We start from the raw sequence: 24,490 nt of genomic DNA on the forward strand, positions 1-24,490 counted from the left end.
GATTTAGACACCTACCCTGCTTTATATAAGCAACAGCAGTGTTTCTTCTGATGTTAATTGTGTGGGCCCTGATTCTTCAGAATGAAACAGCTGAAACCACTGATTTTCTCACATGGATATAAACCACAGTAGCTGATATAAAATTGAATCTGATGCAGGTAAACCTTGATTATTTGCAGAGCAGTAGAACTTGAAGTCCTTGCTGAAGCTGTACTGTAAAATCTTACTTGAGAGCAAGGAAACTGACTACGTGTTGTTCTGCTCCTTATTTAAAAATAGATCCTGCTGCTTCGTGCATTGTCTGCTGTAGGGGGAGATTCCTTTGGATCTTACACCTCTGTAAGAAATGAAAGAGCTTACCCCCTCCCCTGCTTTAAGGCAAGCCTGGGTGCCTTATTTCCAGCCAATTTCAGGCAGTGGGAATTGAGAACACTAACCCAGCTCCCTGGACTTAGGATTGCTGCAGTTGCTTGACTCCTTTGTCCTCCTTGCTTTGCAGCAGCTACACAGCTAAGCTCCACAGGAACTGTTTTGAGCAGCAATCCTGAGTGATGCTCAGAAGCGTGAGGAGTTGCAGTGAGAAGCGCGTCTCTGCTGCAGCAGGAGCAGGTTGTTGCCACTTGTGGCAGGCTCACGGGTGACTTGCGCTGCGTAGAGAGCTGGGGAAGGGATGAGCTGATCTGTGGGAGCAGCCGCTCTTCCTGCAGGGCTCTGGGTGCTTGACCCTTGCAGGAGCAGCTCTTGTTGGAGGGAGCTGCTCTTGTTGGAGCTGCGGCTCCAGAGCCGCCCGCTGCCCGTCCCTCCAACTCCAGGTACCGGTAACGGTAACGCGGTGCGTGGCGAGTACCAGCTGCCATCTGCTTTGTCCTCTGCCGTTCGCTGAAAGGCGAGACGCCGTCGCACGCGTTAAAGCGAGGCCTGGGAGCCCCGTTCCGTTTGCCGCCGGCTGCCCCCGGGCCGCCCGCAGCCCTCCCGCCCCGCTCCCCCGGCGGGGCCCAGCCCCCGGCTGCCGGCTCCGCTGGGGCCCCGCCCACGGCGCCGCGCGGGGCACGCCGGGATCGCGCCCCGCGCCGGTCCTCCCGCTTCCCAGCCTGCCTCCGCCCGCCTGAATGGGGCAGACGCAAGATGGCGGCGAACGCGAACTCGGCCGGCGGCGGCGGCCTCTCGCTCTTCGAGTGCCCCAGCTGGTGAGCGGGACGGGGCCGAGGGGGCGGCGCCGCGGCCGGGGCTGGCGCGGGCGGGCGGGTGTGGGGAGCCCGGGGCGGGCCGGGCCGCGGGCCGGCGGCGGCTGACGGGTGCGGGGATGGGGCCGCCGGCCCGGGCCCGAGCTCCCTCGTTCTGCAGAGGCGGTCGCGGGCAGCGGCGGCCGCGCCGGGCCTGTCAGCGGTCCCGGCGGGGCGGCTCTGCGGCCATCAGCGGCCCTCACCCGCGGCTCGGCGCTGTGGAGGTGCTGCGCCTCCTCCCCAGGGTCCGAGCGGCGCTCGCGGAGTGTGCTATGTGTGCAGCACGAGAAATCTGCCAGCTTGAAACCAGCCTGTTTGTTGGTTTTGCGTTGTGTTGAATTAAGAAGCCAGGGCAAAGCGATGAGCTGGAGATGCAGCCTTAGGAACGTGAATTTTGCTGATTTTAGATTCGTAGGAAAGGCTCCGCTGGAAGGGACCTCTGGGAATCATCTGGCCCGGCCTTCTTCTGAAAACAGGGCCTTAGGTGAGGCTGTCTGGGGCCCTGTTTTGCTTAGCACTTCTGAATAGATGACTAATAATAGGTCTCTGCTGTGCCATCTCCTTCAGGTGCCGCATCGCTGATTATTCAGGGGATGTGTGTAGTTTTAGTTTAAGTCACATAGAAAGTGACACGACGTTAAAGCTGAAAACTCAAGGGCTTATATACTTGTACAAGCTAGCCACATATACCTGTTCATGATTGCAGTCTTTAATTGCATAGTCATCTGGATTTTACTACGTCTCCTACTTTGTGGTGCTTGATGGCAGTGCTTAATCCATAGATGCTTAGTGAATGTGCTTTCAAATTTTTACACGCTCTATAAGTGCCTGCTTCCATTAGTACAGTCATTTAAATTTTAAATAAAAAGTATACTGAATGTGTACAATATCAAGTATCTGTGTGAGGCAAGATGGCTGTAAAATAGTGATGTGATAGAGTTAGATAAAAACAAAAAAAAATGTTCAGTATGTTCTGGATGTTCAACTTGAAATTTGAAACATAGTTGTTTTTTTTTTCTTAGCATTTTTATACAATAGTGTTCACAACTTAGATTATATTTGGTGGTAAATCTGAACAATTTCTGCCTCTGAAAGCCATAGATTGAACAGCTGGAACAGTATAGCTTGCTAAATACCTCGTTTCAGTCACTTGTAAGCTATTGCAGAAGAATTCCTAAATAAATACCATCTGGAGGGCAGGACTATATAGACTATAACTGTGAGGGCCTCTTCAGCTGCGTACTTTCTAACTTCCGCTACAAACAGGACAGGGTCTTACAGACAGACGGCTTTCTTCATTGTGCTGGTGCTGACCTTACTTGTTTTTGAAGCACAATCCATTGCACTGAATACTAAAGCAATGAGATGGGAGTCAGGAATATGATCCAAGCTGGAGTTTTCACGCCCAGAAGAAAGGAGGTCATGGTCAGGCACTGAACTGTTCAGGCCTGTTTCTTTCTGACAATTCCAAGCTTTTTGGTGATTATTTTCTTGCAATCTGTATGTTCTTTTACCATAATTTCCTAAAGTACTTCATAGGTAAACCAGAGCTCCTATGTGTACGCTCTCTTTGTGCATTCTAAGGGAGCTCTTTATTTTTCTTACTCCTCTATTGTATAGCTGCAAATTGTAATATTTTAGGTACTGAGTTAGTAAAAGCTGTATGTTTACACAAGGATACTTAAAAGGCATACCTGATACAGTTTGATCTTACTCAAATTGTCATGCAAAAGTGTGACAAAGCGAAAGATTCCTTTTTGTGGGAAAAAAAAGTTTTGCTTAACGCTTGTTTTGAAACAGGTAAGTTGTTTCATAAACCTAAAAATAATAATAATCTGGATCAGGAAAGCAATACAGATAGCTACCAGTACAAGTGTGTTTGTTTTCTGCTAAAAGTACAGGCAACTCAAAATGGAAAATATTAGGCAGTCATGGATAGTGGTATTCTACTGTCTCATCCACTAGGAGGGAGGAGCTCTTCTCGCTTGTTCGATTTATTTACTTATGGTTTATTTTTCTTTTCTGGAAAGAGAGTAGAATATATTTATTGTTAAAGCTTTATGTGACTTCCCTTGGCATCTACTGCATTACAGATTCTCACAATTTGAAAGTAGTTATTTCCTCCAGGGCAAACCAACAAGCACACAGATGTGACGTTGAATAAGTGATGGGTCTTTCATAGCTAGGATTCTCTAGAGTGAAAATAGCTTGCAGTAGTAGGCTTGGAGCAGTGGTATCATTATTTGAAGCTCTGACTTCCAGAAAATCTCAGTGTATACATAAGCTGCATGAGCATTGAAAAATCTTTTGTCTAGGTAGCAGCATAGATCTTAGCAGAGAGAGATATAACCGTCGAGTTAAAGGGGATCTTTGTGGTGAGGAGCAGCTTCTTCTGCAGTGAGTTCTTTTCAATCTAATTAACCTACACTAAAATCAAAATCATAGACTTTACCTATCTATTTGTTTTCCTGCCTCCAACTGTAACTGCCGTGGGGACTGTGAACACCCATCATAAGAGAAATATATCTTAAACATAATTAGAAGTAGTTTTTTTCTTGTCTTTAAGTTATTGACCATGCTTTTGAGGTCTGCTCTCATTGTTTTATCTGTTCTCTCCTAACGTGGATAATGTTTTAGTATCCAGTTTCCAGAGAAGACTGAAAGGTTTTATTGGCTTAAATGTTGGACTTGGAATTAGTTCTCATGCTGGTATGGGTTACTTCTTCATAGTTCATAACATACTCTTTCTTACATTTTTTTTAAAGTATTATTTCCAATTATATTAAAGTATTTCTTTTATATTAAAGTATTACATATTTTAAAGTATTATTTCCAACTAGGTTTTTTACTTATGCATGTACTGTAATTCTTCCATATGCATTAGTAAAGACGTAGACTATACGTTTTAAAATTGGAATGAAGTTGTTATAAAGATGTTGAAAATGCTTTTTGTGGATTAAATTTAGGCATATCATGAGATTAGAAAATGTCCTTATAAAACAATTACTTATCCTGGCTTTACTAACACACTAGCATACCTTCTGAGGTACCTCTAACGAGTAACAGTAGTTTATATCAGATATAAATGATCCGGGTCCACTTTTGATGAGAGTATCATGATTTAAATGGTTATTGTCCATCTCTCCTTTTCTCCTGGTTTAACCTGCATTTGGGATCAGGAATCTCTCCTTACTTTGTCTGGACAAACCAGTAGTTGGGGTTTCAGGCCTGTTCTAGAATGTATATACATATAAAATACTATGTCTTAAAAGTAACAGTGGCATCTCTTCAGTTCTCTGAGCTAAGAACAGGCTGTTCTTGGAAATTATTTTACACAGATCCCTGGACAGGGCGTGCTCTAGAGTTCTGGAAATTCTACCTTGTCCTTGAAGTTGGTCATGATGATGTGCATGGTAGTCACCTAGGCCAACGTTTTAGGAATTGGCTAAATTAGGCTTCTGAGTCCACATTTAGAAACCTAAATAATTGACCTGATTTTAAACTAACACGATAAGATTAAAGTTGTCCTGTCTATGTCCTTAACAGCTAAAACTCAAAATTTCTCGTTAGGCTGGATAGGATTTGATTTCAGTGAGGCTGCTCAGTTTCAGCTGGGTATAGGTGTTGTAACCCTGCTAGTATGTCAACACTGAACCCTAGAGTTGTTGAAAAGTTACTGTCAGCTCATTTGTTTGACTTCAGTTCCATTATTTGGCATTTCTTAGTTAGCATCACATCCCAAAGCATTAGTGGCTTTGTCCACTTTTTCTGAAATGTTTCATTTCTTGTTGCCCCTTCCCTGGTTAAGCTCAGCCTAGACTAGTCTTCATCTTCTTGACTGTCCATACCTACTTCTTCCATTACTGTATGGTTCTGCAGTAGCTGGTTTGCCATCAAGGGCAGAGATCATCTATACAAATCCCTCAGAGTCATCCTGGCATAACACAGAGCATAACACAGTGCCTCTGGAGCATGAGGCGAAGAAACTGAAGAAAAACATTGTTTAGTTTCTAATACAGAAAAACTGGTGACAAGTGTAGTCAACATAAAGATGTCAGAGTACTATCCAGTCCTTTTGGTATAATTCAGTGTAATTTGAACATGAGAACAATAAAAATAAGACAAAATACAGAAGTGTAGGGTGGACAGTAGAATCACAGAATATCTTAAGGTGGAAGGGACCCAGCAAGATTATTGAGTCTCACTCCTTGTCCAATACAGGACCACCCAAAAATCAAACCTTATCTCAGAGCATTGTCCAAATGCTACCTGAACTCAACGGCAGGCTCAGTGGCATGACCATGTCCCTGGGGAGCCTGTGCCTGTGTTCAGTCCCTCTCTCGGTGAAGAGCCCTTTCCTGATATCCAGCCTGACCCTCCTATGTCCCAGCTCCATGCCGTCCCCTCGGGTCCTGTCGCTGTCCCCACAGAGCAGAGCTCAGCGCCTGCCCCTCCGCTCCCCTCACGAGGGAGCTGCAGGCCACTATGAGGCCTCCCCTCAGCCTGCTCTGCTCTGGGCTGAACAAACCAAGAGACCTCAGCCACTCCTCATGTGTCTTGCCTTCTAGACCCTTCACCGTCTTCATAGCCCTCCTTTGGATGCTCTCTAATGGTTTTATGTCCTTATACTGTGGTGCCCAGAACTGCACACAGTGCTCGAAGTGAGGCCGCAACAGCACAGAGCAGTACGATCCCTTCCCTCAACCGGCTAGCAGTACTGTTCCTGATGCACCCCAGGGTATGGTTGGCTCTTTTGACTGCCAGAGCATGCTGATGACAGGTGCAGAATCCAGCACTTGCTCTTGTTAAACTTCATACACTGCTGTTTGCCCAGATCTCTAACTGCCTAAATTAGGAATCTCTAAAAGCCAGAAACTTAATATTCAGAAATAAAAGGATAAAGTGCAAGTACATAGGTTAATCACAGAGTGACTGTCATTGACTAGTAACATCATTGTTCATAAATAGATAAATAAAAAGACTAGTACTCCACTTGATGTGTAGTAGTATGTATCTCTGTAAAGAGTCTTAAAACACTGCTGTTTTAAGAAGGTACTTATGAAAAAGTGTCTTTTCTGTTAACTGCATTTAGGAAAGCTCTGTTTGGATTGAAATAGGTGCAATGTCCCAATTCATAAATGGAAAATGGAGATCTTACTGAGACAGAACAGAGCTCCAGTTGCCCCGTAAATAGAAACAATGCTGGTGTTCACTGGCTTCATATTTTGAAAGAGGGACAAGAGGGATGGTATTGGCAATTTAAAAAAAAAAAAAAAAAAAAAAAACACCACAGCTAAAGGACAAGAACAATAAACAAATTTAGTATGGAAATGAAAAAAATTGATGAAAAAATAAGATAGAAATGAAACTATCCAAGTAAGAAGGCTTTTGAACAACTGTCTGGTAAGCATAGTGGTTACAGCAAGATGGCCAGCCAGAGCAGTGGCTAGCCTTGCTGATATTTTAAGTCCTTTCTTTTCTTCCTCTGATTGCTACAGGGAAGTTCTCACTCAAAAAATGTAGGTATAGTTTTATCAAATAATTGTTCAATTGTTGCTCACTACTTAATGAATGAACATGAATTTCTGTTTAATTCAGTGTAGTTCAAATTGAATTTTTGATGCCATGAAACAGTATCACAGAATGGCCAAGGTTGGAAGGGACCTCTGGAGATCACCTGGTCCACCCCCACTGCTGAGCAGGATCACCTCGAGCACCTTGCACAGGATGGCATCCAGGCGGGTTTTGATTATCTCCCGAGAAGACTCCACAACCTCTCTGGGCAACCCGTCCCAGTGCCCCCTCATATTGAGCCAGAACCTCCTGGGCTTCAGTTTGTGCCTCTTGTCCTGTCGCTGGGCACAACTGAAAGGAGACCAGCTCCATCCTCTTGACACCCTCCCCTCAGATATTTATACACACTGATGAGCTCTCCCCTCAGTGTCCTCTTTTCCAGGCTAAACAGGCCCAGATCTCTCAGCCTGTCTTCATTCAACAGGTGCTCCAGTCCTCTCATCATCTCCATAGCCCTCCTCTGAACTCGCTCCAGTAGCTCTATTTCCCTCTGGTACTGGGGAGCCCAGAACTGGGCACAATGCTCCATGTGTGGCCTCAGTCAGGCCGAGCAGAGAGGCAGGATCCCCTCCCCTGGCCTGCTGGCAACACTTCCGAATGCAGCCCAGCATCCCCTCAGCCTTCTTGGCCACAAGGGCACATCACTGGCTCATGGTCAGCCTGCTGGCCAGCAGGACTCCCAGGTTCTCCTTTGCAGAGCTGCTCTCCAGCAGGTCACCTCCAGCCTATACTGGTGCTTGAGGTTATTCCTCCCTGTGTGCAGGGCCCTGCACTTGCCCCTGTTGAACCTCAGGAGGTTCCTCTTGGCCCAACCCTCCATCCTGTCAAGGTCCCTCTGAACGCAGCACAGCCCTCTGGGGTATCAACCACTCCTCCCAGCTTTCTGTCATCAAACCTTTAGTTCTCACTAATAGCATATTTATGGTTTTGCTCTCAGGAATTAAATTCTGTGTATGATTTCCAAATTTCCCTGTATTCCATAGAGGCTTTATTTCTGTATAAGTAACCAAGTAAACCATAGTGAACCGGTAAAATCTTTTACTGCATGTAACTGTGCATTGTAACAAGCAAATAAAGTGCCAAGGTGAAGTGGGGCAAATACTTTGAATCATAGAATGGCTTGGGTTGGAAGGGACCTTAAAGATCACCTAGTGCCAACCCCCTGCCATAGGCAGGGATGCCACCCACCAGACCAGGTTGCCCAGGACCTCACGTGGTTCTCGTGGGCCCACGTCTCAAGCTTGTCCAGGTCCCCTTGGATGACATCCCTTCCTTCTACTGACACAGGAAAGGTCATCAAGTTCAAACTTGAAGGATTTTTTAACTGAATTTCTTATAGCTGAAAGTTTGGCAAGAAACATTTAATGCTTCTAAGAATAGAGGAAACCGTAAATGTTTCTTAGCAACCTGTATTATTGAAAGTTGAAAAGCCCTAACCGTTATATTTCTTCCAGACTGAATGAGGTTGGATCACGATTACTGGTCAGCTCTTTTGGCAACTCTCTTCATCCAATTTGGGAGAAACCATTATGTGTGAGCTGAAATAATTACCCAAAATGTATTGGCCTTAACTTTGTTATAGCACCTCTTTGTGTTAAGTCACCTAACCAAGTTACAGTGCTAGCTTGGTCTCAACATCTGTGGTGTTTTTGTCAAGCTTTGAGAAAGGCAATTGACTTATTTCTGTTGCTGATACACAAGATCACTAACATCAGCCTGTGTTTTTATAAGAGGGGGGTCTTTATTCTGATTTCTTTCCATGGGAAAGAGCTTAAGAATGGTAGTACTAATTAAAAGCATCAGCCAAGATGGCTTCCTGTTATGATAGTGACCAATAACTTAGGCACAAGCCCTGTCTATTCTGACCTCTTGACTACACTCTTGGCTTTCGGCTACCAGAAGTTAAGGATTTTGTGAGCTGAATACTGTGTCTGGATGGTCGTGTTCAACAACTAACACCAAACCTAATCTCCGCAAATGTTCTAATTTTCCTTTGTTATCTTACAGTTTAACTCCACAACATCAAGTGACAGTGCTTTCTGCACTGTTTTCAAATTCAAGTCTCCTTGTTTCCTGTGTTTCAAGAAATAATAAATACGCTAGCTTTGTAGCATTCATTAAGAGGACTAAGAGAATAAATACTTGTGTGTTGTTTGTTTTTTTTCTCCCCTGAAGAGAGGTAGTCCTGTTTATTTTTTCCCCCTTGTGCAAGACCTGGTTATTGTTCTTGTTCCCTTCTCTACAGGGTAAGAAGAGCTTTCAAGATTGGAAAATGTTTTATTTCTGTAGTTTATACCTTGTGATGTCTTTTGTTTTTTGTCAGCTGTTGAGGAGTGTTCTTCTGATTCTTTCTGAACAAAGTCATGATGGCTCCAGGTCTTTCCTGAGTGGCAATAAGGAATTTGGAGGTCATAGTTGCATATGTATGATTGAGGTGGTCTTCCTCTGTTGCATGTATAAGCAGTCAAGAGTACTCTTTCTTCCTACTCTTTCCCCCCAGAGAGTCTTCTGAAGCAGTTGTTCTGTATCACAGGATTTATTTGCAGTATTGTAGTACAATTTGAGTTTCTTACATAGTGGTTTTCATAAGTGATTTTTCTCATTTGTTCATTGGCTCCCTTTTTTCCAGACTGCATAAAAACATCACAGAGCCCTGACTTTTGATCATTTACATTCCCTTGTGGATTACTGTGTCCTTTCCCTGTCACACCTCAATTTTCATAAGACCATTTGATAATTTTGTCAAAAGCTTTTTAAAAATGATGGTCTACTACACCAATACCATTGTTGACGTCGTCTTAGTTGTCTCCAGCAATTCTGGTACACTGAGATATTACTTGCCTCTTCAAAATTCAAGAATGTGATTTCTTTCTCGTATTATTTTTAAGTATTATCTCAAAGATAGAAGAAGCTGTACTACAGATGGCTAGCTTAGGCTTCTCTGTGGTCTGGAAAAGGAACAACTGAAGGATACGTTGGATGTCTTGAATAGTGTACAGAAAATCTGTAGAAGACAAGTATTTGCTGTCCTTTTCAGAATAACCAGGGGTTGTAAGATGAAATTAGTAGTAGATTTGTGGCCAAGAAGTGGAGATGGTACTTTAGCTGTTTGTAGGTGATCTGTGAAACCATTTGTGTAAGATTCTGTGAATGCTTTTAAGTTTACAGAGGTTCACAGAGCAATTTATGTGGATACCTGTGTGTATAGATGCCAGCTCAAGGAATCTCATGGCTGCTAACTGTTGGAAACCAGGAAAGTATTGCTGTTTGAGGCATCCCATATTGGTTACTGGAGGTGATTTTCTTTTGCAAAAGGTTCTATACTCTTTGTCACTTTGGTCTGCCCAACACAATTCCATAGGAATGCAAGAGATAGAGTTCTTAATGTTTATCATACAGAAACAGCAATGGACTCTTGATAGCACTCTTGTTTTACAGAGAAGTGGTCTAAAGGAACTTGAATATAGTATTTTTGGACTACTGTGTAAGTAGTACACATCTTTTGTGTGTTTTTGAAGAGAATAATTCTAAGGAAAGTTCACCTTGCGGTGTTGGAAAAAAATATATAAAAGATTTCATTAATCCATTTGGGAATATTTTGAGTGTGAAGGCAGTCCATTTTGTAACTCCCCATCTATTCTACAGGTAGTGAATAACATGCACTTTTGTTTCATTGTCTGTTGGTAACATTTTTAGTGTCATTTCTCTGCTCATTTGTCATAGTCCATGAATATATGCACTCTCTCTTGCAGGAAGCCAAATGATTTGGCTGGTAAGTATCATGTTTTTTCAACATGCCATATTCATAACTCCTTCTCATGATACTCATCTAAGTAGAAAAGAAGCCACTTCAGTGCTTGGTTGTATTGTCCCAAACTAAGATGCTCCTTCAGCATGGTAGTTGTCTTGGCATTATTACAGATGCTGAAAGGAGCAGAATATGTGTAATTCAAAGCAAGAATTGCCCTTCTTTAAAACAAGAAAAATGCTTCCCTGGCATTGGAAGAACTGTCATGCCCCATGTATGGTCACATATCTCCAAATGAAAATATTGTTGAATATTGGAGTACAGATTAGATGACTGTTGTGGTCAGACTGCTAGTCAATTCCTGTGTCTGCTAGATCCTTTTTGTAATGTTTTCTATCTATTTCCCAGTCAGAATCTGAATTTACTGTTTGTAGTTTCCACATTGCCCATGAAATATGTTTTAAAATTAGTATCATTGGTTGATGCCTTAATTTATCTGAGAGCTGAGGGTATTTTAAGCAACAGATTGCTGAACTCTTAAGTGTAGAAGACTGATACTTGGAGTCTCTTAGGATATTTCGCTAAATATCTGGGTTTTGCATTTAATTACTCCTTTTTACAAATTGCCATAAATTCTCATTTACTGACACTTACTTGAGTTCCTTGTACTCATTTTCAGTGAAGAAAAATTCTAGTGTAGGGTGTCCTCTTAGCTCTGATCAAGACAATTAATTTAATGATACTGTCATATTCTCCTTTCCAATCAGCTGTGCTAATTCGGTGGAAGGCTCCTCTTCTTCCAAGTAAGCTTTGGAAGATCCAGTCTAAGTATATTTTGTTTCAGTTCAAATTATTAAATTAATGGTCAGTAACAGTCCATTTGCAGGTCTGATTTTAAGGTCATATGCAGAATGCTGGCCTGTAGAGAGTAGAAGGTGCTCAGGCAGTGGGGATTGTGATATGCGATCCGAAAAGTACAGAACAACCTCTTCTCTGTCAAACACAAGCACTGCTGATGATAACTTGTGAAGTGAGATCACTTGTCTCATAGCAGTGCTAAGCCAGGCTGCTCATACCTGCTCTATGGAGATAAGATTCTGTAGACCTCAAGTAACTTCTCCATCATTCACAACAGTGTAGGAAGAATAATTTAGTGGATATCTTAACACATCGGTCAGTAGGAGAAAGAGAACGTTTTTGTATCGAAAATGAGAGAGGGAAGACTGTTCTCTAGACTGTTCTCTTCTAATCAGCACAGTACCAACTTTCTAATAAACTTTCTTCCAGTAGATTTTTGCAAGTGGTTTCTTTTCAGTGTTTTACCTCCTTGTTCCATTAGATTGGGGGTCTGACAGGGCAGAGCATATGAGGGTTGTTGATACTTCCAGATAGAGCTGTTAATACTGATACTCAGTGACTGCAATTAATTAGTTTAGAACATAGAACTTTTTTTTTTATTAAGGTTTTTACAGGAATCAAACTTCAGCAACCTTAGAGTGACATTGATCTAGTCTTTTCTAAAGGGCTTTTCTTACCAGAAGTGATTTCTGTGAGTTTGATTTGGTAGTATGCCAATTGGTGTTTACTGCCTTAACTGTGTTCAGTCTTTTATAGGCACAGGTAGAGAGGGAAGTTTACTGTCTGCAAAGGATTCTCATTCCATAAGAAACCAGAGAATGGATAAATTTTTAAAGCGTCTTAATTCACAGCTGAGGACAACATCTTCCTCTGTTGCTGCTAGGCTTTTTTTACGAGTTCAAAAGTAAAGGTGAAGGTAAAAGCAGATTTAAAATAGTGACATTTTTCATGATTCTACAGGTAGGTTGAGGATGTCGCTAAAATCTTTTTTTTAAGACATGCAGACCCTTGAAGAACCAGGAAGAGCTCACTGAAGAGGGGGAAGCAGAGGCAAGACTGAGTAAGGGGACTTGTTTGTAGAGGTAATTTGCTGGAAGGCTTACTGATTTTTAAAGGAGGTGTGACAGCTTTTCTATCATGCAAGTAAGGCAGGCTTTGCAAAAATTATCAAGGGGTGTTATATTGCAGAGTAACTAGAACTTGGCAATTTCAGTGGAATGGAGAAAAACAAGTTTGCCAGTGCTGGAGGGAAAAAGAAGAGACACTGAGAAGTGGACCTGAGGAGTAAATCTGTGAATGAAATCTGTCTTACAATGAAAAATGAGAGCTGAGACCTTAGAGCAGCACAGGGAGAAAGAGCGCGTTGCCTGGCTATGTGGTCCTACAGGAATATTTAAGAGGAGATGGTCCCCTAGCTGTATTTGAGTGCTTGGCAGACTCAATCTTTGTAAAACTAAACATCCATGTAGTGTAGCTTCACTGGGGGCATTTTTACTTGCTGGTCTTTCCCCACACTGCCAGAATCCCATTCCTAGGAGATAGTCACCATTTTAGCAGACTGCCCTTGGAACCTTGATTTGTCTGCTTAGGGCAACAAAGATGGTAAAGTGTCTAGAGGGGAAGACATATGAGGAGCAGTTGAAGTCACTTGGATTGTCCAGCCTGGTGAAGAGGAGACTGAGGGGAGACCTCACCGTGGTCTACAGCTTCCTCACAAAGAGGAGCGGAGGGGCAGGCACTGCTCTCTGGTGACCAGCAATAGGACCCAGGGAACAGCTTGAAACTGTAACAGGGGTGGTTCAGGCTGGATATCAGGTAAAGGTTCTTCACTAGATCACAGGGGTGATCAAGCACTGGAACAGGCTCCTCAGGGAAGTGGTCACAGCACTGAGTCTGCCAGAGCTCAAGAAGCATTTTGCCAACACGCAAACACACAGTCTGATTTTTCGAGTGGTCCTTTGGGGACTCAAGAGTTGGACTCAATGATCCTTGTGGGTCCCTTCCAACTCAGATAGTCTATGATTAGACACTTTTCCATGCTGCTGTTTGTTTTTCGTCCAAAAGAATAAGAAAGTACCAGCTATATCCATCTTTGATATCTTATTTTGGTACAAAAACTTGTGAAAGTCCAACTGGCATTTTCAGGAAGGGCCAGGGAGAGATCTAAGCAGGCTGGTATAATGGATTTGAAGCAAGAATGAAAAACACATGTGCAATACTTGAGAAAGAAACGAAGTAGGAATAATAGAGGACCGTGTTCATGTATGAAGTTATCTAGGAGAGCATTGGTGTAGTAACCAACTGACACAGAATAGACCTTCAAAACGCCCCAGGAACAGAAACATCTATATTTAACCTCTTCAAACAACTTTCAGGGGACCTTTCTTCTGCAACCATGTTGAGAATGTCACTGCCCATTGTCACCATTCTCTTGGCTTGTGTGCAGTAAGAAAAGCAGTAAATGGGAATGTGATCTTTGTGGTTCTTCTGAAGGGCACCAATGCAGCTGAGAACTGGGTCATCGCTATTTCATAGAAAGCCTAATGCAGCGACAGAGACAAGCAGCAGTGATATTATCAGTAAAGCAGTACTACAAATACAGATTTTTTTAAAGAAAAAGATTGTTTGCTCTGAGCAGTCAAAGATCTTGTGTTGTGAAGGGCAGCATATCAATACCATAGGCATGTCGTGACCACAGAATGCCAAGCGTGTTTCTGATGCTGCTAATGCTTTTGTGTTCAGATATGTGTTGGCATTGCTTTGCTGTGCATTGTCGAGTCCTGTATGCCTCTGTGCTCCCTTTGCCCAGGTGGAAATAAAGCTGACAGGAAAATCTGCTTCCCAGGGTGAGGAGGGATAGAGCCGGAGGGATGGGGGAACTTAGCTGTTTGTGTTTGAGAATTTGGTGGAGAAAGACTGTACAGTTGTAGGATAAGTGTCTCTTTGCTGTCTAATGCTGTGGTCTCTTCCATACTACCTGTGTTGGTAGGAAAGGTTGATTACAGGATGAGCATGAAAGAACACCAGCCATTGGCCAACGTTTTTCTATATTGTTACTAATATGCATGAAGCCCCCTTTAGGCTTGTGGTCGTTACCATTTCTAGAGATGAGCATGGTAGAAGTTTCAGCTCCTCTCCACAGCTAAGGGATCTACTGCTTTGAAGGTAACATGAGCAAATGGAGCCTTCAAGCAAGTCCTTAAGTGGACAGGTACATTCTGTCCTCTTCTCTAGTTGTTGGGACCTTCCTGTTGGGAGGTGCTCTGTTAATTTTGTAAATTAGCTATTTTTTGGCTGGAGAAGTAAAGCTTGAAATACTTCGTGTTCTGTTAGTTTAAATCATACCGTAAAAATACATGGTTTGTTTGTAGTCAGAAGGAATCTGCAGGGAGGAAAAAGACAATCTTTGGTAATTTCATATTTTTCCTAAAATAAATCTGCTTCCTTTTGTTTAGTCAGTAGATCTAATACAGTATTAGCTCTAATACTGATAAACCTTTTACCAAATATTGTGATGTTATATTTAACTTCCTTTGTTTTCCAGGGCAGGAAAACCTCCACCTGGCTTACATCTGGATGTAGTCAAAGGAGACAAACTCATTGAGGTATGAAAGTAGATGTTGTATGAGCTCGGTATATCATATATGTAGGCACTAACAGTAGAAAATTTTCCAATGTTTTCCACACTTAGAAGTATTTCCCTTCTCTCTGATGTTTGTTATTTTCAAATCACTGTTACGTTCTGAAACTTCTGAATGAAGTGGAAGTGTTTTCCTTTGCCTGTATTGTCTCTACCTATGCAGTGCTTTTATCAGTTATCTTCCTATTAGATGCAATGTTTGAAGGGATACAAAACTGCAGTGTTCAGCTTTGAAACAATGATAATTTGATCTCTGAATACTAACCCTGTCCTAGTAAGAGAGGAAAAAACAAAACGTTTGTGAGGGAACTCAGTAGTTGGCAGAGGCTTATTGCTTCCAAACTTAATTTTGGACTAAAGTTGCCATTTTGTTTCCTACAATATACTTGTATATGTAGTATCAGACTGGAGCCAGAAGGCACATTGTCTTAGGAATTTCAGGAGCAGGAACTCAAATAACATGGGGAAAGAGATCTCAAATAGAAAAGACTAAGAATAAAAGTTCATGTTATGCTCTAGTCTGAGGTACTCATCTGGTCAGTTCACTTTTTTATGTTGTTTTACAGTAAGGTTAACTAGACATCCCGTATTTTACAAGATTGTTGCCCTGTCCTATAGCATGAAATACAGCATGATCTTCATCCCATGCTCTAGATCTAAGTGGACACAGATGTGAACAATTTTTATTACTGCAAAGGAGTCTTTCTCCTCTATTTTGTGTCGTCTTAGCTCTCCCTGTTGAGTCATATTATTGGTGTTGTACTGATTAACATTCAGATTTTTCAAAAGGAGATCTTTCAATCAAAAGTAATAAATTAAAACAAGGCAGCAGGGGGAGGGGAAGCTTATACCTTTGGTGACAGAGAGGATGCAAGCCAGTGACCCTACTGTAGTCATTAAGAGACTTCTAACCTTTGATTGACTGAAAAAGACAAAAGTTTCTGGATTACAGAAGCTTACAAAGTTGAGTTAACCCTTATGAGCAGAAGTTTGGAAAATTAAGAGCTCAATGTTAGATGAAGGACTTAAGGAACCCCATCCCTGGAGGTGTTCTAGGCTGGGTTGGATGGGGTCTTGGCCAACCTGATCTAGTGGGTGGCATCCCTGCCCATGGCAGGGGGCTTGGAACTAAGGTGATCTTTAAGGTCCCTTCCAACACAAGCCATTCTATGACTCTGTGAACTTTCTGTCTTTCCTGGTTTGTGCTGTATGCTACCACAGGAGCATCAGAAAGTAGCAAGTATTCCTCCTAGTGTCTAGCAGAGAAATTTCCTCTTTAAAATTTGATGAAGAGAGCATAATATGCTCTGCAAAGGTAAGTGGAGATCTTGCAAATAACCTTGTATTTTTCCAGGCCAGAAACCACTAAAATGATTATTTTTAGTGAAATAGTCCATAACTGCTGGTTTTACAGATTGTTTTGAGAGAGTACTCCTAGTCCAAATTTGAAGACACAGACAATTGGCAAAGCTAGCCTTGACCTATGAGAGATCTTTGCTCGGCCTTAGTTTGAAAGCAGAGTCACAGAATTGTAGGGGTTGGAAGGGACCTTGAGAGATCATCAGGTCCAGCCCCCCTGCTAAAGCAGGTTCCTTTGAGCAGGCTGCCCAGCTAGATACTAACACGTTTATAACATCTTCACAGTACTTCATTAGATGATACAAGACATGAATGAGTTGGCTCCTACCAGCCACTTGGACTGCATTGTAGCTCTTCCTATGGCTTTCAACCCCATTGCATTTTCTGTTTTCAAACCATGGCCTGTGTCTTCAGCTTCTCATGGTACTGTTATAGGTTCAGAAACATTTTTAGAAGTTCGAGAGCTGTATTAGGGCTGCTTCTCAGCTCAGCCTTCCGACTGCCATCCTACCAGTAGCACCTGGGGTAAGGGTTGTATTTGGGATAAGGTTTTCCACTTTTCCTTTCAGGCCATGTAATGAGATAGTGAGCAAAGCCTACAAAGTTTGTTTGTTTGTTTGTTTTTCTGGCATGTGGCAGGTGGCCAAACATAATGCAGTCTTCCCACCTTCGAGACTTACTCTATGAGACCGGCTTTTTCTTACCATGTTTCTTTCGGATTTTGGAGAATGGAGAGCTTTAGGATGAAAGAGTTTATATGGAGCTCTCTGCTAAATTCATCCATAAAGGCTACCATGGGAGACCCGGCTGGGAATGAAAAAAGGCAACAGAACGCTATATGGATCCTGAGCATGCATCGTTGCTTTTGACAATGGACAAACAAATTCAGTGTTGATAAACTGGCAGTCCTGGTGTCCTCAGAATCTGAGAAGGGGTAGTTAGGCTGTGTGGACCAAAGCTTTTGGATCTACAGAAGGCCCAAGTTGGCTTTGTAAGCCTGGCGTCTCCTTCTGTATTGGGGGAAAAAAAAAGTGATACAACAAACATCCAAATTCCTTTTTCCTGCCATCAACTCTCTTGATAACCTAAAGGAGTTCTTTTGCCATTCCAAAGCGTAGTGTTAGCAGCCATTGCTAGTCTGCTATCCAAGTACTCTGAGGTTCACTGGGGAATGTAATAGCACAGAGATAAGGAATGACTGTAGAGTTTGTATTTTATCTCCTTAGTATCTGATGTTGGTTATCAGTGTCAAAGCATCTCAGTGAGGTACAGTTTGACTGCCATACAGTGTGTACCAGTGTGTCTGTTGTAATCACCATAACTGAGAACTTAAGTCAGCAGCTATACATAATGTACTGTGTATACGTATGGGAACTCTTCAACAGATGAGCATAATTTGGATCTGATACATCTGTTTCTGGTTTTGGTTTGGGATGTGTGGTAAATGGCTTTACTGTTCTTTATCTTTCATAGTAGGCAGTAGTAACCAACTAAGAACATCCTTAAATCTTTGTGATTATTGTGCACTTGATACTAACCGAGCCATCTGTATCCCAGGTCTTGTATAGAGGTCTGAGGTATACTTTGTGATTGCTGGGTCTGAAAAGTGCAACATTAAAACAAACCATGAAGTGTTTAAGCTCAGTGTATAAAGGATGACACTGGGTTATAGCTCAGAGGCACAAAAATTGTAAGAAACATTATACTGAAGTAAAGCCAATAAAATGATTTTTGCTATTGGTGATTTGTTGCAACATTTCAAATTTATGAATTTGTTTCAATCTTCGCAAAATGTCTTGAAACGCTGTTTAATGAGTGTAGGTTCCACAGGTGGAACCGAGCTTGGCAAGGGATGCAAAGACTAACAAGAAGGGATTCTATAGGTACATTGCTCAGAAAAGAAAGGCCAAGGAGAGTTTTCCCCCACTGATGGATGAGAAGGGAGAACTGTAGGAACAGACATGGAGAAGGCTGAGGTACTCAACAACTTCTTTGCCTCAACCTTCACTACCAGCAGGCTTCCCAAGTCTTTTGTTCCCCTGAACCTGTAGATGGGGGCTGGGGAAGCAAAGTCCCACCCACTGTACACAAAGAGTGGGTCCAAGACCACCTGATGAAACTGAACAAGCACGAGTCTATGAGCCCTGACGCCATGCATCCCAGGGTCCTGAAGGAACTGGCTGATGCAGTTGCCAAGCCTCTCTCCATCATATTTGAAAAGTCCTGGCAGTCAGGCGAACTCCCTGGTGACTGGAAAAAGGGAAACGTTGCTCCCATTTTTAAAAAGGGTAGAAAAGTGGAGCCAGGGAATTACAGACTGGTGAGCACCACCTCTGTGCCTGGCAAGATCATGGAAAAGATCCTCCTGGAAGCAACGTCAAGGCACATGCAACACAAAAAGGTGATCTGAGACAGCCAGTGTGGCTTCACCAAGGGTAAATCATGCCTGAGCAATCTGGTGGCCTTCTGTATGGAGTGACTGCATCAGTTGACAAGGGAAGACTGATTGATGTCATCTACCTGGACTTCTGTAAGGCCTTTGACACGGTCCCACATGACATCCTGATCTCCAGACTGGAGAGATGGATTTGATGGGTCAACCATTCAGTGGACAAGGAGTTGGCTTGAAGGTCGCACCCAGGGAGTTTTGGTCAGTGGCTCCTCAGGTGGAGGCTGATGACAAGTGTTGCCCCTCAGGAGCCTTTCCTGGGACTGGTACTGTTTAATATCTTGATCAGGCTATTGAAACGTTGCGTGGGCTTTGGTGAATGTTTCAGAAAAGCAGGAGAAACCATCTGTTAACAAATACCTAACGGATTGCCAGCTTTTGATTTGTGCAGCTGGAAGTGTCACAGGTCAAATTAAGCTCTTGCAATGCAATGAGGAAGATGGCTGCACTGCTTAGGTACTTCAGCATTTAGGCATAAGGAGTTCCTTTTAGTAAAGTATGTTAGTAGGAATATGTTGTATACACCATAGAACAGTGTCAACATGTTCCTTTGGTTTTCTTAGGTGTTTTACATGACTGATATTACAGTATGCAAGATCTTCCTTGAAGAAGAGATTAGAACTAGGATGAATTTTAAGAAGAAAGTCTAAAAATTAATAGTTTGCTTGAATAGGCCAGTATGGATTCATATGACAGAACATCTTTAGTTTTACATCTTTATAATAAATTTATAATAAAGGTCTTAAATCTATATGCCCATTTCTGTTTTGAAATTTTATAATTTTGATGTTCTATATTGGACTAGAGATCATTTAGCATAGATTCCTGGTTTCAACAAGGCCCGAGATCATCTGCCTCAAGTGACACGTAAAAATCATTGGGAGTGGATGTGGGAGAGAACCTGCTGTAGCGAGACACTCATACTTCCTGCCAGACTGTCTTACATTAGCTGTTAAAGAAGGGAATAACTGGGTATCTTCCATATTCAGCTGCTTCAATTTTTAGAATATGTGAGTTTCTATATTGAACAATCTCAGGAAAAACTGAAATATTGATCAAGTGTTGATGCTTTCCTTTGAATTTGCTCTCTTTATTCATGGTCTTGAACTTTTTCAGGAAGATCCAAAAGATTATAGGAGTCTAATATGTTCTTCTGTTTGATATTCTACCTCAGAAGCTCATAATTGATGAGAAGAAATACTATCTCTTTGGGAGAAATCCTGATCTGTGTGATTTTACCATTGACCACCAGTCTTGCTCTCGGGTCCATGCTGCCTTGGTCTATCACAAACATCTCAAGAGGGTTTTCCTCATAGATCTAAACAGCAGTAAGTAACATGACATATAACCAGACAGAAGTACTATGTTTCAGTGCTTAAACATCTTTGAATGAGACATTCCTTTTCTTTGTTATTGTTGTTTACACTGTGTGGCTAGATGGCGGTAATCTAAATTAGCACCTTAGTGAACGATTGGCAATGGTTAGGAGCAATAGAATGAATGCTCCAGTCAACTTACTTCTGCTTCACTTGGTGTTGAAAACAGTATTTCTAGACTCTTAGGAGTCTTCCTTTCAAGAGAGAGGAAGAAAGTGACTTGAACTTCATTTTGCAATTATAATGAAGCTTTCTGTTCTGAGGGCAGTTTCCAAGAACTAAAACCTGACATATTGAGGGAATGATTCCAGACATGGTCCATTGAGACCTGCAAGAATCCAGAAACTAAATGATGTTTATTTTCATGATTTTCTATGGGCTGATGTAAGTTATCTTAGTTTGTGAGATATCAGGTAAAACATACTTAATAACTAATGTTTTCAGCAGTATTTCAGTGACTTGTATTTCATGGCAATCATGTACAGCTTCTGAACATCTCGAGTCATAAACTTGAATACTGTGAGCTCAAGCAGATGACTTACAGACTCTTCCATTCTGATGTTTTTTTCAGCACATGGCACATTCTTGGGTCATATCCGTTTGGAAGCTCACAAACCCCAGCAGATACCCATTGACTCCACAGTTTCATTTGGTGCTTCTACACGGGCATATACTCTGCGAGAGAAGCCTCAGACACTGCCATCAGCAGTTAAAGGAGATGAGAAAATGGGCGGTGAAGATGAAGAGCTCAAGGGTTTGCTGGGCCTGCCAGAAGAGGAGACAGAACTTGATGTGAGTGTGATGTTACATTGTACCAAGATGGTATATCCATCTAAACAAATGGCATTCCCTACTTGTTTGCTTGGTTCAGGTTCTTAATTTCTTGTTCTTGAATATATCTTCTGGCAGAAGACACCTCAGACTATACACAAATCATCTCGTTCTACCACAATAAGCCTGTTTTCATGCTGCTTTCCAGAATCAGTGCCCTAATCCTACTATTCCAATTATCTTTTTGCAAAAGGTTGCAGAGAGCTCCCTTGTCTCTCTCCAGTTAGCATTGCCCTAGGTCAGGGGTGATTTCCCCTGTTATTTGGTGATTTCCCCAAATAACAGTGAATGCAGCCCTGTTTCCTACAGTTAGCCAGTGGAGTGGAAAAGCAGTTTGCATAATGGTCCAAATTCTCTGTTCCAGCAGAGTCAGCTAGAGCAGGTTGCTGAAGACCATGGTCAGTTGGGTTTTGAATATCTTCACAGACAAGATTCCCAAGCCTTTCTGGGTGATCTGTTCCAGCACTGAAACACTTTTTCTTCCTAGCAGTCTAAAGTTGAAGCTACAGTGGGTACAACCAGTGATTAACACAGACTTCATACGCTAGGCGCTTAAACTGTTTCTTCTTCACATTTTTTTTATTAGAACCTGACAGAGTTTAATACAGCCCACAACAAAAGAATTTCCACGCTAACCATAGAGGAAGGAAACTTGGATATTCAGAGACCAAAGAGAAAACGAAAGAATTCCAGAGTGACGTTCAGTGATGATGATGAAATCATCAATCCTGGTAAGTAGTTGGCTTTACTCTCTAGTTCGTGACTATAAATACCCTCTTTCGGGTGTTCACATAGAGATTCATCATGGCTGTAAACAGATAAGGAGAACAGAAATTTGACAGTGAATATTTGAGAATATTCTGCTATTTCAGAGAAGCTGTCATGTCCTACTTAAGCCTGTGACTTCTACCTTTTTCATCTCCCTGCCTTGTACAGCAGCGGCTTTTAACCCAGAACTCCATTCTGTCTGAACAGTGTAAATAGACTGTCCATCCCCATCCCCAGAGCACTTCTGCATTTTCCTTAGTGGAAGTGCATTTTCCTTAATAGAATAACTGATAGAATAGAATAACTGATGAACCCACCTTGAGACAAAACCACTAGGTGTCCCCACCCATACACTTAGCTCCTCTTTTTGTTTAAGCATGCTTGTGTTTACTGAGGGCTATTAGAGTGCTGGCTTTTAGAAGAGAAGGTCCATGTATCAATTCTTCATATAGGCTGCTTTAGTTGACAGATGTTTTATCTTTTTCTGTGTTGTTACTGAAAGCTTCACTGTTCTTGCCTTTACAGAGGATGTGGACCCGTCTGTTGGGCGTTTCAGGAACATGGTACAGACAGCAGTAGTGCCTGTTAAGGTACATAGTAACTTTTAACTCTCTATTTGATCCATTATTACATTGATGAACTCAACATGTGGATTACACCTTAGAAACATAATGCCCTACTGTGGGAAATATTTTATTGTTAAGGAGAAGTATTGCAAATTTATATTTATATTTATTTATTTATATATATATGTATAGAAAAGCAATTTGACCACGTTCCTTAAAGTCCATCTTTAGCTCCTTTCTTTAACACATGGGATCAATGGCATTTTTTTTTCCTTCCCCAAAGAACCACTTTCCAAAAATTCAGTATGGTAGTTCTAGACATCAGTTAAAATTGTGGGAAGTATGGAAAACAAAAAGGGAAAAATGAGAGATTATTTGGTTGAACAGTGTAAATGCTAAAGATTTCATAAGGTTGTTTACTAGAACTAGCAGGGTTAAGATTTCCCCCAAGATAAGTATGTTGCCAGTACAATATTTAATTTGAATACTCTAGGAAGATATGAAAACTTCCACTCATTTCTTTATTTCAAGTGGCTATTTGAGGTGCATTTTGGGAGGAAAATGGCATTGGCATCCAGTTTAAATAGCTTGCTTATTTCGTATATTTTGAATAATTCTCTAAATACTTTCCTCCGCAGAAAAAGCGACTGGACAATCCAGGCTCACTGACCACAGATGATTCTGCATCACGGCGTATGCAAAACTTTCCCTACAGTGGAGGATTATATGGTGGCTTACCTCCAACTCACAATGAGGCGGGTTCCCAATCACATGGCGTCCATGGGACAGCACTCATTGGTGGTCTGCCAATGCCCTACCCCAATCTTGCCCCGGATGTGGACTTGACTCCTGTTGTACCCTCAACAGTTAACATGAACCCAGCTCCAAATCCTGCTGTCTTTAATCCTGAAGCTGTGAATGAACCCAAGAAGAAGAAATATGCAAAGGAGGCATGGCCGGGCAAGAAGCCAACCCCTTCCCTACTGATCTGAGTTAGGTTTTGTTGAGGGAGGGTGGGAGTTATGAACTCCACAAACTGTTTGTGTGTAGTATTGTCCTTTTGAAATTTTAATGTCCTAACCAGATGTAATATGGAGATTGGAGAAGTGAAATAATTCTTTAAAGATCTATCTTCAAACATTTTTATATCTGTTAAAAAAAAAAAACAACACAAAAAAACAACAACAACAAAGCAATATAGCTACCATCTCCCTTTGAACCAAAATATCTGGCAGCCTTTTATTAGCCTCTGTCCCCTGAGGTCTTTACTCTGAATTTTGATCCATAAGTTGAAGGGGCAGAATCACACAATTTAATTATCATTTATGGCATGACCCTGCAAATGAGTGTATTTAGGTGTCGTGCTTACTATGAGTAATGTTGTTCCTGCTGGGCTTGCTTATAGCAGGTCAGCTGTATCAGAAGTAAATGTTTGTGGGGCCAGGCCTTTCAGAAATCCCACTGGTCTGAGTTCTAAAACTTGCAAAATACAGGCTAGCTTTTATTTGTACCTTTTCAAAACCCTACCAATGTGAGGCATTTTTTTTTCTCCTAGTTCGGCTGCAGCTTGTTTTAATTTCCACCTAAGACACTACAACATCCTATGAGTTGATGGGTACCTGGAGTTGAGATTGACAAGGAATAGATGGACTTCCTTAGTTGTGGAGTCCAGTGTTGCACGATGGAGTGCCGTGTAGATGGATAAAGGGGTACACGCATGGATGGATCCGAGCTTGTGTTGGTACTAATGGCAGCATACAAGCATGGCAAGTCTAGGTACGTTTGACTGTTGGATAGACACTACCTACAGCATACAAATAATCATTGACAAAGTAGTGATAACTTAAGGTGGAGTTAACATAGGGGAATACACTTTTTTTTAAACTTGGTGGCCCTTTTAACTTAAATAATTTTGCTTTTATTTACAAATGGAACTTGTGTGCTTAGAGTACATGAGATATGACAAGGCACACATGCAAATGAGCAGCCATAGTGTCAGAGGATTCATATGTGTAACAACTAAAACTGCAATCTACACACTATTTTGGTTTTTGGCTGCTAGTAACAGTGGGTAGGAATCAAGTGCTACCTAAAGCTA

The 24,490-nt window shown here is 41.9% G+C and overlaps 1 protein-coding gene across 1 annotated transcript; it reads left to right on the top strand.

The window, feature by feature from the left end:
• Positions 1-1,050: 1,050 nt before the first annotated feature.
• Positions 1,051-23,584, top strand: PPP1R8 (protein phosphatase 1 regulatory subunit 8). Its single transcript, XM_084496908.1, has 7 exons — positions 1,051-1,187; positions 14,948-15,008; positions 20,026-20,179; positions 20,799-21,019; positions 21,645-21,789; positions 22,352-22,416; positions 23,031-23,584. The coding sequence occupies exons 1-7, from the start codon at positions 1,126-1,128 to the stop codon at positions 23,382-23,384; spliced, it is 1,062 nt and encodes a 353-aa protein (XP_084353034.1). The 5' UTR covers positions 1,051-1,125; the 3' UTR covers positions 23,385-23,584.
• The last annotated feature ends 906 nt before the right edge of the window (positions 23,585-24,490 follow it).

Source organism: Aythya ferina, assembly GCF_964211825.1.
Source record: "Aythya ferina genome assembly, chromosome: 24".
Lineage (NCBI taxonomy): Eukaryota > Metazoa > Chordata > Aves > Anseriformes > Anatidae > Aythya > Aythya ferina.

Bases quoted from the DNA above. Each gene is read 5' to 3' on its own strand.
- PPP1R8 (XM_084496908.1), top strand. From the start codon at position 1,126: ATGGCGGCGAACGCGAACTCGGCCGGCGGCGGCGGCCTCTCGCTCTTC. The intron at 15,009-20,025 runs GTATGAAAGTAG...ATTCTACCTCAG, and splicing joins AAGGAGACAAACTCATTGAG to AAGCTCATAATTGATGAGAA. The intron at 22,417-23,030 runs GTACATAGTAAC...TTTCCTCCGCAG, and splicing joins CAGCAGTAGTGCCTGTTAAG to AAAAAGCGACTGGACAATCC.